The sequence below is a fragment of the Mixophyes fleayi genome, chromosome 5, assembly GCF_038048845.1.
Source record: "Mixophyes fleayi isolate aMixFle1 chromosome 5, aMixFle1.hap1, whole genome shotgun sequence".
NCBI classification, from domain to species: domain Eukaryota; kingdom Metazoa; phylum Chordata; class Amphibia; order Anura; family Limnodynastidae; genus Mixophyes; species Mixophyes fleayi.
Genome location: NC_134406.1, coordinates 269,152,884 through 269,165,404, shown reverse-complemented (window position 1 = coordinate 269,165,404; position 12,521 = coordinate 269,152,884). Strand labels below are relative to the sequence as shown.

The 12,521-nt window shown below is 41.0% G+C and overlaps 1 protein-coding gene across 1 annotated transcript in view; it reads right to left on the bottom strand.

The window, feature by feature from the left end:
• MINDY4 (MINDY lysine 48 deubiquitinase 4) overlaps positions 1-12,521 on the bottom strand; it is a 76,579-nt gene that overhangs the window by 46,631 nt on the left and 17,427 nt on the right. The window contains exons 3-5 of the mRNA XM_075214434.1: positions 8,183-8,241; positions 7,348-7,457; positions 5,650-5,766 (exon numbers count right to left, since the gene is read on the bottom strand). Of these exons, the coding sequence (XP_075070535.1) occupies positions 5,650-5,766; positions 7,348-7,457; positions 8,183-8,241 (286 nt within the window). The remainder of the gene's footprint in view (positions 1-5,649; positions 5,767-7,347; positions 7,458-8,182; positions 8,242-12,521) is intronic.

Here is a 12,521-nt window from a genome sequence, read left to right as displayed (position 1 = left end):
CCCTACACTGGCTCCCTGTGTCCTCCAGAATCCAATTCAGACTACTCATTCTTATCTACAAGACCCTCAACAACTCTACCCCTTCATTGTCATTTCAAAATACTCTCCCTCTCACACTTAGATCTACCTCTGACCTGTCCTTCACCTCTGGTAACCACCTCTTAGTCCCACCTACAAGACTTCTCACGTGCAGCACTCACTTACTGAATTCCCTACCAAACAATATAAGACTATCCAACAGCCTTTGAACATTTAAAAACTCTCTGAGAACCCTTCTCTGTATCATGGGTTACCCCTACTCCCAACTGTCCCAATCTCCACTCTGAGACACAGTAACTCCTCTTATTTCACCTGTGCCCTCTTCCAACTAGAATGTAAGCTCTTTATGCATTTATATTGTCTACCTTGTATGTCACTGTTTTATGTATGTCCTGTCTGGCACAGCAGAGCACTGTGACACCTTAGTAATCAATTATAACAATAACAATAATATTTTACAAACTCGTCCTTATAATGTACTGTCAACAGGTTCAAAAATGTTCCTGAATATAGGGTTTTAACTTTCCCAGCTCCTTGCTTGGAATGGGAAGACTTAATTCCCAAAGTACCTCAGTAATGTCGCTAGGATACAGTATAATACTACGGGCAGTCAGACGATATGCTGGCAGGAAGCAGTGTAAAATGAAAAACAACATTTGTTTTCTTTGAAAGGTGGAAGGGTCATGTCAAACGGAATATTAGCATATTGCAAGTGTGACTACACATTAATTGGAAACAATGTATCTGTCGGCTAAAACATGACAAGTAATAATGGAAGTGAATAAAAATACATTAATGTAAGTGAGCTAAGTGACAGAGGGATAATGAGTCAGACAGAGATCAGCTGTTACACCATCCACAGACCTTTCACTCCTCGCCATGACAATTAGCTAATTTACTCATACGCGGCATCATGCGTATCGTCTGGGTGGAAGCACATGCAGCTCTATGTATTTTACTACCTTATCTTTTCTGTACACATAGTGGAAGTGTAACAGTATCGTGTAAAGCAGAGTAAGCTCCTTCCAGCCTCCATTATGTCTTATTCTGCTTTACACCTCACCCAGCTCTTATTGTACTAGGGTTAAGCTGGGTACACACTACAGAAATTTCAACCAACTTTTTATGCTGAGCGGTTTTACATGCGATCGATGGTCCGATCGCTCGGTCCATGGACTGCATACACACGAGCCTTGTTTAGGACGATAAAGGGAAGAGCAGACGTCCCTTTAGCGACTTTTTACAGCCATGTTGTCGTGAGCAATGATTGCAATTTTGCACACACTGAAGCAAAATGTAACGAGATACCAAAGACATTAGCATGAAGGGGCAGAGCTTTCGCTATAGTTAACTCCCAAAACAGCATAAAAACAGAAGGCTACACTGTCTCTTCATTCATTCCAATTTGTAAACCTACAATGGCTTCAGTAGTACAAGAACAAGCAACTGCACTTTTCCTGCTTGCTGTGGCAAGAAGACTGCAAGTACGTGCTTTATACACGTGTAATGGTCTGCAGCCAGACAGGTGCAATACATATCTATACAAAACACAAGCCTGTGATGTGCGGATACCGCACCACGTGGGACTGGGTCAGACATCAAAAATTTACATACACACGCCCCCCAGGTCGAGGAAGTATCGGAGGATTGTCGTGGATCGGACGGAAGTTTATACACACTGCACAACGTAAACGAGATTGGAACGAAAATATTAAATGGTACGACCAACCAAATGAGGCGACAATCGCCCATTTGGGCAGACTTTCGACCATCGTGTCACTACACACACTGACCCGACTTTTGAACGAGCGGTCGTATGTCGGCCGATTATTGGACGAAAACCGTGTAGTGTAAACCTAACTTTAGGGACAAGAGTGGAAGAGCTGCGTCCCGGCTTCCTGACTGACTGAGCGTCAGTGACAAGTTCAGCAGTATTAGTTTTAGGTTGGGTGCAATGCTAATTATTTACAGTGACAATCCATTAATTTGTGACTAATTAGGGGTAATTAGATTAGATTAGTAGTGGGAGGTCACTGGGGAGGGAAGGAGGATCTGAGAAGCAGGAGAAGATAGCTGGGGGCGGGTTTAAATGTGGGTAAATCTGAAAGGAGCGGGGAACTTGTGGGATCTGAGGGCACTTGGAGCATTTTGGGGGTTAATGGGAGCATTTTCTGTCTACTGGGGGGTTCGAGGGGCATATTGAAGCAACAATAATTGTGTGCCGGCATTTGTATTTAATCAATTCATTTGTACTTAAGCAATATATTTGTACTAAAAACAACTTTGCCGAAAAATAAATAAAATTATATGTACACTATATGGACAAAAGTATTCAGACGCTTGACCATTACACCAACAGGGACTGTAACGACATTGTATTCATATACATATACTTTAATATGGAGTTGGTCCCCCTTTTGCAGCGATAGCAGCTTCTACTATTCTTGGAAGGCTTTCCAAAAGATGTTGGAGTGTTTCTGTGGGAATTTGTGCCCATTCATTCTGTAGAACATTTATGAGGTCAGGATCTGATGTTGGACGAGAAGTTCTTGCTCGCAATCTCCGTTCCTGTTCATCCCAAAGGTGTTCGATGGGGTTGAGGTCAGGGCTCTGTGTAGGTTAGTCAAGTTCTTCCACACTGAACTCATCAAACCATGTATTTGTAGTCCTTGCTTTGTGCACTGGGGCACAGTCATGGTGGAATAGAAAAGGGCCTTCCCCAAACTGTTGACACAAAGTTGGAAGCATAACATTGTCCAAAATGACTTGGTATGCTGAATCATTAAGATTGCCCTTCACTGGAGATAAGGGGCCTAGCCCAAACCCTGAAAAACAGCCCCATACCATTATCCCTCCTCCACCAAACTTCACATTTGGCATAATGCAGTCAGACAGGTAACATTCTCCTGGCATCTGCCAAACTCAGACTCACCAATCTGACTGCCAAACAGAGAAGCGTGATTCATCACTCCACAGAACACGTTTCCACTGCTCCACAGTCCAGTGTCTGTGTGCTTTACACCACTCCATCCAACGCTTGGCATTGGTCTTGGTGATGTGAGGCTGCATGCAGCTGCTCGGCCATAGAAACCCATCCATTAAGCTCCCGCCGCACAGTTTTTGTGCTTACATTAATGTCAGTGGAAGTTACTAACTCTTCAGCTGTGGAATCAGCAGAGCATTGGCGACATTTACGCACCATGCACCTTAGCAGTCGTTGATCCCGCTCTGTGATTTTACGTGGTCTTCTGCTTCGTGGCTGAGTTTCTGTTGTTCCTAAACGCTTCCACTTTCTAATAATATCACTTATAGTTGACCGTGGAATATCCAGCAGGGATGAAATTTCACGAACTTTCTTATTGCAAAGGTGTCATCCTATCACAGTACCACGCTTGTCACTGAGCTCTTCAGAACGACCCATTTTGTATCACAAATGTTTGCAAATGGAGACTGCAGGGCTAGGTGCTTGATGTTATACACCTCTGGCAACGGCTCTGATTGTAATACCTCAATTCAATAATTAACAGGTGTGGCCAAATACTTTGTCCATATAGTGTGTGTGTGTGTGTATATATATATATATATATATATATTTTTTATATATATATATATATATATATATATATATATATATATATATATATATATATATATATACATATATATGTTGCATTCTACAACACGACAGCTAGAATCTGATTGGTTGCTATAGGCAACATCTCTACTTTTCAAACCTGTCAGAAACTCGCAGCTTGATACATTTACCCCCCCCCCCCCCCCCCCCATCCTGTTTTCAGATAGATGCATTTTATGGAGCAATTTTGTAGTGCTTAATCAGACCTCCGTTCACTTGTATTGGTACTTAAAAGAAAAACGATGTGAAATGCATAGAAGAATTCTTTAGAATACGCAGAGTACAGATGTGGAAAAGATGCTTACACTCATGGCCACATTCACATTATTAAATTAGAATAAAGTAATTTGCTTGAACACACTAACAGAGTTTTACCCTGCAGACTTCACACATAAAATACACAAATGACGACAGCACAAAGAACTACAACTTCCAGTAAGAGAGGATGGATGCTTTAAATGTCTTCCTGTTCTGATGTTTCGAAAGATGTTACATTAACCATCATCATCAACATTTATTTATATAGCGCCAGCAAATTCTATAGCTCTTTACAATTGGTTAATAATACTGCCTGACCAAGAACTTAAATGTAGTGTGAGGTTATTAAAATGCATAATATTGTACATTACACCAGTTTTACTGTACACATACTATTGTTATTATAAGACATGTATTGCATTAACTTGTTCTGCTCCAATAAAAAAGAAAAACAGAACATTTTTCATTATTGAGAAAAGCAGCTATAAACCTGCGTTCCTCCTTTCCTGTCTGGTACTTCCTGCTATACAGCCCGAGACATGACTTTGGTTAGTTGTTCTGAGGATCCTGTGGCACTTATGCTATGTCTCTGGATGGTTCATGGCTGTCCACACTGTCATTATTAGTTGTAAATATTCATACACATAACAGGTGAGGACACAGAAGTGTAACATACATATGTTCTTCCTGCAGACATCTGTTCACTGTACAGTTAAGTGACACTTTAAGGTGACGACAGGTATCAGACATTAATTTCTGGACATGATGAGTACTCACATTGGCAACACTGAAACATAATTAACTACTCTAATATTGTTACAGTACAGAGCTATTGGGCCCAATTCACCCTAGAACGCAATGTGAATGCAACTTGTGCTTTAAAAAATTGCATGTAGGCCGGTATTCAAGTACAAGCGGATCTCAAGATACGTTTCTTGAGATTAGACTGTAGGATACGCACATGGATATGTACAACATAAAGTCCAATCAGAAGATATAGGAAAAAAAGTATTTAATAAAAGAAATTAATAACCTTTAATACTATTATCATTAATTAAAATATATTATACTTATATTTATTTCTTTACATGAAATGCATAAATCTGGATGTTATTAATGCGTAGTGGACATAAAATACGTTTTTATAGTTTCAATTATATTTGCAAACACATGTTCTGGCACACATACGTGTAGTCCTCACGATCAGTCGGCACTTACACCTGACCTGCAGCTGGTGTAAGTTTTACAAAGCCCATACCATGCCCAGAGCTTGAAACGGACCGATGTGTGTGCGCTTGGCCTTGGCACTCCCTTACTGTACGTTGCCTACGTTAGTCTGCCCCTTCCCACCCCCGTTAAATCGTAGGCATTCGCAAGTTTTCTTTGCATTCAGACTTGAATTGCGTTCATTGGCGTAAAGTTAGTTCCTCAGCATGCGTAGAGCAATTTCAAACAAGATACGGCACGCAACGGGACTTACATCCAGAGATGAATCAGCCCCATTATGTCTAGATTAATATAGGAGATATGAAAGATTATAATAACATAATAGTATGTTAATGGATCGGACACTAGACATTTGATGTCTATTCCTATTTAAAAACAAAATTTGCCTTTGGGTTACGAGACCTAAGTGAACAGCAACAATTTACTGACATTATTCTTTCTTAAACTTGTAAATAAAGAGGTTTTCGCATATATGATATTGGTATAGTCACCTTTTTCTGTACAAAGCCATACTTTAGAGAACTGGTATTATTGAATGTGAAACTCTGTATTTTCCACTCCTCGCTGAAACAACAGAGGGGCGAACCGAACAACAGACTCTTAAGTTCCTACAAGACAGAATGTGGATGTTAGAGGAGAGAGAGACTAAGATCTGACTCCAGAACAAAACCGTCACACCGGCCTCCTGCAACCTGGTGCTTTATAACTGTATTATTCACAAGTTGGTGTAAAATCTAATGGTCACTGCCTGCTAATGTACTTCTAAAGCTGAGCCAAGCGTTCATACAGACTATTCAGCTTCCCTGTCCCATGCAACAAGCATTGTCTTTTGTTCAAACATCTTGCTGCTGTGTGTCAATTATTGCTAGTATATACTTCTTTCATACCCAAGATGTAACCAAAACGCTTATCCATTCTCTCATAATCTCCCGACTCAACTACTGCAACCTCCTACCTCTCTCATGATTCCACTCTGCAAATCCCTACACTGGCTCCCCGGGTGTAGTACCTATTAACGGTACTGACTACACCGACAGAGGGGACTCCGAACGGATAGTAGAGCGACCTGAAAAAAGAAAATACTTACCAGGATGCAGAGGAGTTGATGGGACGCCTCGCTCTGTTGCCAACTCTGCAAAATGACGTAATCCATTCTGAGTCCTCATGCCGTCTTCTTCTGTCGGGTAGTCAGTACCATTAAACTGACTACCACCGGGCCCCCCATGTCCTCCAGAATCTAATTCAAATTACTCACCCTCCCCTAGAAAGTCCTCAATAACACCATCCTCAACCCCTTCATACATCTCAATTACCATTTCAAAATACTCTCCCTCCAAATCTACCTATGATCTGCACCTCGTCTCTGGTAACCACCTGTCACTCCCGCCTACAAGACTTCTCCTGTGGTGCTCCCCACTTATGGAATCCTTAATATGCCCGGTCAGACTCTCCCAAAGCAGTCAAATATTTAAATACTGTCTGAAAACCATCTATCAACACACTATACAATGAACACGGTCTATGAATCAGTAAATCCAAGGACACCACTGAGATCCGCTAGCAGTTACTAGGAGAATGACCTAGAGATGGTAATAGTGAATTTACAGGCTGCATTCTCATGAATGGTTCAACGCACAATGGCCACCTCCTCAGCAGCCAACGGTCCCTAATTCCCAGGCGCTGTTCAAGGTTTTAAACATTTTTTGCCATATTTTGAATATTGTCCATCTGTAGAGTAAAATCCAGCTATTTCTGCATGTTAGAAGCAATTCTTACCATCTATTCCTATTGTCTGAGCTTTAACACTTAATATTTATCAAAGAGAAGTATTCAAAGGAAAGTTTTAATCACAATAAATAAACTTGTCACGATGGGGACTGTAGTCCTTTTGAGACACTATCACAAGATGTGCTTAGATTCCCCAACCTGGCAAGCAAAATGTCCCTGGTACCTGTGACACTGCGTGCAGGTGAAATGTGCATTTTAAGAGAATATTGTAACCAAACTGCAACCTTACAACACTGGGTATCATTTACGACAACTGGTGCAATGCAAAGATATTGTCCGTTCCAACCAATCAGAGTTGCTTACCTTTTCAGCTGCCTTAGGAAAAGGAGTTAGATTTGATTGGCTGCCCTGGGTAACATCACCTTTCTTCTTTGCACCAGTTGTGTGTGTGTGTCACTTACCACTGCTTGCTGCCGATCAATAGGTTTCCCTTCAGCCTGAACGTTACTCCTGGTGAGGACAGCTGGGATTTGGGCGATATCCGCTGTAAATAAATCTTCTTCTACATCATCTAAAAACAAGATATGTGTAAGTAAGAAAACAGAATCTGCCCACCTGAAACAATGCGTACAGATAATAAATCAATAACTTATTACTATGTCATTCCAAGACAGTAGCTTGTATTTCCACTAAAGCAATCAACAGACGTACAGTACCTGCCTCCTACATAATTTACATATTTATACTCATTGCTTTATGTTTCTGACTTCGTTCTGTGCTTCCCAGCAGTGTATTTCCATCATCAGACAGAACTTTCCATTGCTCTGAGATACGAACCTATCACAAGATTCCGATTGACATGAGTTCCGGACTCATCCAACGCCTTTTTCTTACCCATGAAGTGTAAACAGATTTTAATTTCAGGAGGAGGTAAACTTTACATTTGTACCTCTGTTCAACTCTTAATGCAGGTTTTAAATACATTTTAAAACCACATATTTACATTTATATTTGATGTGTGCAACCAATTAAATCAAGTGTCTAAAATTAACATTTATTATATATTGATATCATACACTGTCAACGCTTATGTGCCAAATATTCAGTTTTTTACCATTAATACAAATCCGTCTTTTTAACTCCAAAACCCACAGATATTTTGGGGAACTGTGAAGTAAGGAGAATTTAAGGTTGGTTTAAGGGTTTTATACTTCAGTGTACACTGTTGAAAGTTTATGTTAAAATCTATACGTGTTATTTCGATACAGAGGGTATAGAAAATAGCCCGCCATGTACCTAGCTTTATGTCTTCTCTGCCATTAGCCTCTTCATGTGTAATAGACATCGCTGTCTTCCTAAAGAAAACACAGACGGGTTATATGTCACAGAGAAATAACAATCATTAAACAGAAGCCAGTATCGCAACAATACTTAGACCTCTACGCCTGCATATTACATTACGGGAAAAGCGTCTGCAACCCCAAGGTTGCCTATTGTGATGAAAGTGCTGTTTGTAAAGCCTCCAGACAATATTTATGAGGTTACTTTCCCACCAACACCCTGTAACTAACTGTTACTGTAACTGTATTGTGAAAACAATATGATTGATGCACACTTTCCATTGCGGACTTACATATCTCTATACTCTGGGACATTTCTAATTAGTGTTTGTATTCCAACTTCCTCACTGCAGCCGTCTGAGAGGCACAGAGAGACACTTGTGTGTTTTTTACAGTCTTAAGTGCATTTTCTATAGAATAACAAAGTAGAAATGAAAATACAAGTTGGGTACTACTTTGTGCTGATGGTAGAGACTCGGATTGGCTGCAAGCTGGAATAGCCCCTCCCACTTCAAACCTACATAAATGTAGGAGATGATTGAGCTGAAATACTCTGAGCCGCTATTATCATTCTAATGCTCTCACTGTTTTTTATTCACCAACTCTATCTCCTGTTCATCCGTCTGTCCCCAGATTTAAAGACTAAGGGGCCTATTTACTATGCGGGGGGGATCCGTAGAACCGACGATTCCTGGCGCTTTGAAGTCATTTTCTTCAAACGGCAATTATATTAAAGACAAAACCCAATGGGGTTTGTCTTTAATAAAAGTGACATTTTAAAAAATTATTTCAAAGTGCTGGAAGGCATAGAAAATATACCGCTAAGGACCTGAATCATGTTCAGATGCAACTTGCATTTTAAAAAAGAGCACGGAACTTGGGGGGTGTAAGTACGCTCTGCCTAAATGTTACTTGCCGTATGTAGATACACGCAACAGACTGTAGGATACACATGTGTGTCTGTTCGCTAAAAGGTCACATCAGAAGACATTAAAAAAATGTAATTATAAAATAAATGAACAATTCTTAACAGTATAATAATAACAAAATGGATTTTTAAAATAAATATATATATAATATATATATATATATATATATATATAAAATTATTTTTACATTAAATAAATAAATCCGAGATGGTTTAAAAGCGTACAATGCATTTCAATAGTCAGTCTTGCATATACCTGTTCTGTGCTAACAAGTAGCACACATACATGTAGTTTTTAAAACAAAGACTATGCTGTATCAGTCATCACTTACACCTGTCCTGTTGCTGGTGCAAGTGATACGGTGAAAGCTGACTTTCCAGAAACAGCCACATTTCCCAACTGCCCCTTCCCACCCTCGTTCCGCCTCTCAAATCATAGGCATTGGTCAGTGTTATTTGCGTTAAGACAAGAATTGTATGTAGATGTGTTCATTGGTGTAAGGTCTGTTTCTGAGCATGTGTAGAGCTATTTCACACAAAGAGGATGACACAACATAAAGAGGAGGTCTACACCCCTTGTAGACTGTAAATGTTATATAGCTAGCCTCTTATTCTCCAGGAACTAATGGTTTAGCCCAGTGATTCCCAAAGTGTGCGCCGCGGCTCCCAGGGGTTCCGCGGTGCTGTCACAGGGGTGCCGTGGCCAGGAAGAAAAGGAAAAAAAAACAAAACAAACAAAAAAAACTTAGCAATCCGGCGGCACCTGGGACCCAGCATCCTCCTCCCTCCTCGCTTCTCACTGAATTTCGGGCGTGACATCATCACGTCCAACATATTCAGTGAGAAGCGGTGGGGAGAGAGGAGGATGCTGGGTCCCAGGTGCCGCCGGATTGGTAAGAAGACAGAAGAGCAGACAGAAAAAATAGAAGAAAGAAGGCAAAGTATGTTAAGTAAAGAAAGAGGAGGGGAAAAGGTGATAGGAAACAGCAATGGAGGGGCAAAAGAATGAAGAAGGGGGCAGAGCGAGGGAGGATGAAGAAGGGCAGAGCGAGGGAGGATGAAGAGGGGCAGAGCGAGGGAGGATGAAGAGGGGCAGAGCGAGGGAGGATGAAGAGGGGCAGAGCGAGGGAGGATGAAGAGGGGCAGAGCGAAGGAGGATGAAGAGGGGCAGAGCGAGGGAGGATGAAGAGGGGCAGAGCGAGGGAGGATGAAGAGGGGCAGAGCGAGGGAGGATGAAGAGGGGCAGAGCGAGGGAGGATAAAGAGGGGCAGAGCGAGAGAGGATGAAGAGGGGCAGAGCGAGAGAGGATGAAGAGGGGCAGAGCGAGGGAGGATAAAGAGGGGCAGAGCGAGGGAGGATAAAGAGGGGCAGAGCGAGGGAGGATAAAGAGGGGCAGAGCGAGGGAGGATAAAGAGGGGCAGAGCGAGGGAGGATAAAGAGAGGCAGAGTGAGGGAGGATAAAGAGGGGCAGAGCGAGGGAGGATAAAGAGGGGCAGAGCGAGGGAGGATAAAGAGGGGCAGAGCGAGGGAGGATGAGAGGGGCAGAGCGAGGGAGGATGAGAGGGGCAGAGCGAGGGAGGATAAAGAGGGGCAGAGCGAGGGAGGATGAGAGGGGCACAGTGTGATGATTTTTGTACATGTTGTTGTTTTATTTTGTTTGATCTTATTCTTCTTAGTATTAGCTGTAAATTATTCTTTACCAGAAATATAATTGAAAAAATATATAAAAATATTATTTTCCCTTGGATTTATGTGTATTATTTTTGCAAACAACTTACTTAGTATTTCTGTCCTGACCTAAATATTTATTATGTTATTTTGACCCAACTACTTATAAAACGGGACTGCTCTGTAATTATTTTGGAAGGGTAGGGAGCCTCTAAGGGTGCCGCAAACTGGAAAAGTTTGGGAACCACTGGTTTAGCCTGAAAGTCCAATGCACTTTATGAAAGGCAACAACTAATTGGCCAGTAGCAGCTAACATCCAATCAGATGCTGTCTTTCATTTCGTCGACATTCCCTTTCAAGATAATCCCTTCTCTCCCCACATTTGTATATCTAGCAATAAAGGTGATTGGTGGTATAGTTTGACATCTCTCCAAACATATGTAGTATAGTATAAATTGATAGATGTGCAAACGCTGCCTAGTGATGTCTTTTCTTCAAAGATGATGGGACTGTTGGGAATTTGCAACAGATAATGTACCTCTCGGTCTATAACCGAAAGAAAATCATGATTTGGATTTGGTTGGCCAATCGTGTCAGTCCAACCAAATCCTAGTTTTGTGTGCAGTAGATTTCTAGTTATAAATACTTGTTGTGAATCGGATCATGATACAGAAGTGACCGTGAAGATTTTAAGACATGCTGGGGGCATAGAGGCGTGCTGTGGCCAAAAGACAGCCCTGCCATAAATCTCTAGATTCTAGTCTTATTACACCTAATAATCTATTGTGTCTTTCCTTTATGCAGATTGGTTTCAGGGACTTTCTGAACTACAAATAAATCTCTGATTCTTGTAACCTTTGATTAATATTACAGGTCACGGGCTGAATTATACAACCAGTGTCACTGATTATAACCTCATTTTAATGCTGTGAAATGTGTCTTGTTCTCACCTCTACTATGTGCATAGCTGGAGGCAAACAGTAATTCACCCTCTGATCCATCATATTAGAAGTTACAGAATGTCACTGACAGTTCTTGGAGACAAGGAGCAGACAAACATAGACGCTGTTCAGGATACAACACCAGAAGCAAGTTCGCTTTGTAGACATAATTGTTAACATTTATTTCACACTTCCTATTGTCTGCGACATCCTCTTTTTAAGTTCAGTTTATCATTAAACAAAGCTAATTACATAAAGGAAAAAAGCACTTACTTTAATGATCTTGAATAATGGTGGCAATATCTGGTCTGTTCCATGAATTGTCTGCATTCTACAATATGACCATGGAATTCCATATACTTCAACGTAAAGGGCTAAATCTGCGTAATCGCTGCACAAATCGCTTTGGCTTTGCACCTGTGTATATTGTACGTTCTCACAATTCACGGTCTACTCCCTGCTCTCACAAGACACCTCCACAAATTAAAAGTGTGTCTAATTTGCAAATGCTAAAGAAGTGCAATGTGCAGGTGTAAGCGTCACATTCAGCCTCCTTGCACTTATGTGCAAAAGAACAGTGCACAGTGCATCCCATTTTAATTATAGGGAGAAGAACTGATCTCCGCCAGTTGGTGCAAAAATCAAGTATTTTACAGACTGCAATTAGCTGCGCAGACTTCCACAAAGCAAAGAAAAATGTACCTCTCTGCCCCTTTATTGCACTGTGATAATCATGCCAAAATCTTATTTTTGCACAG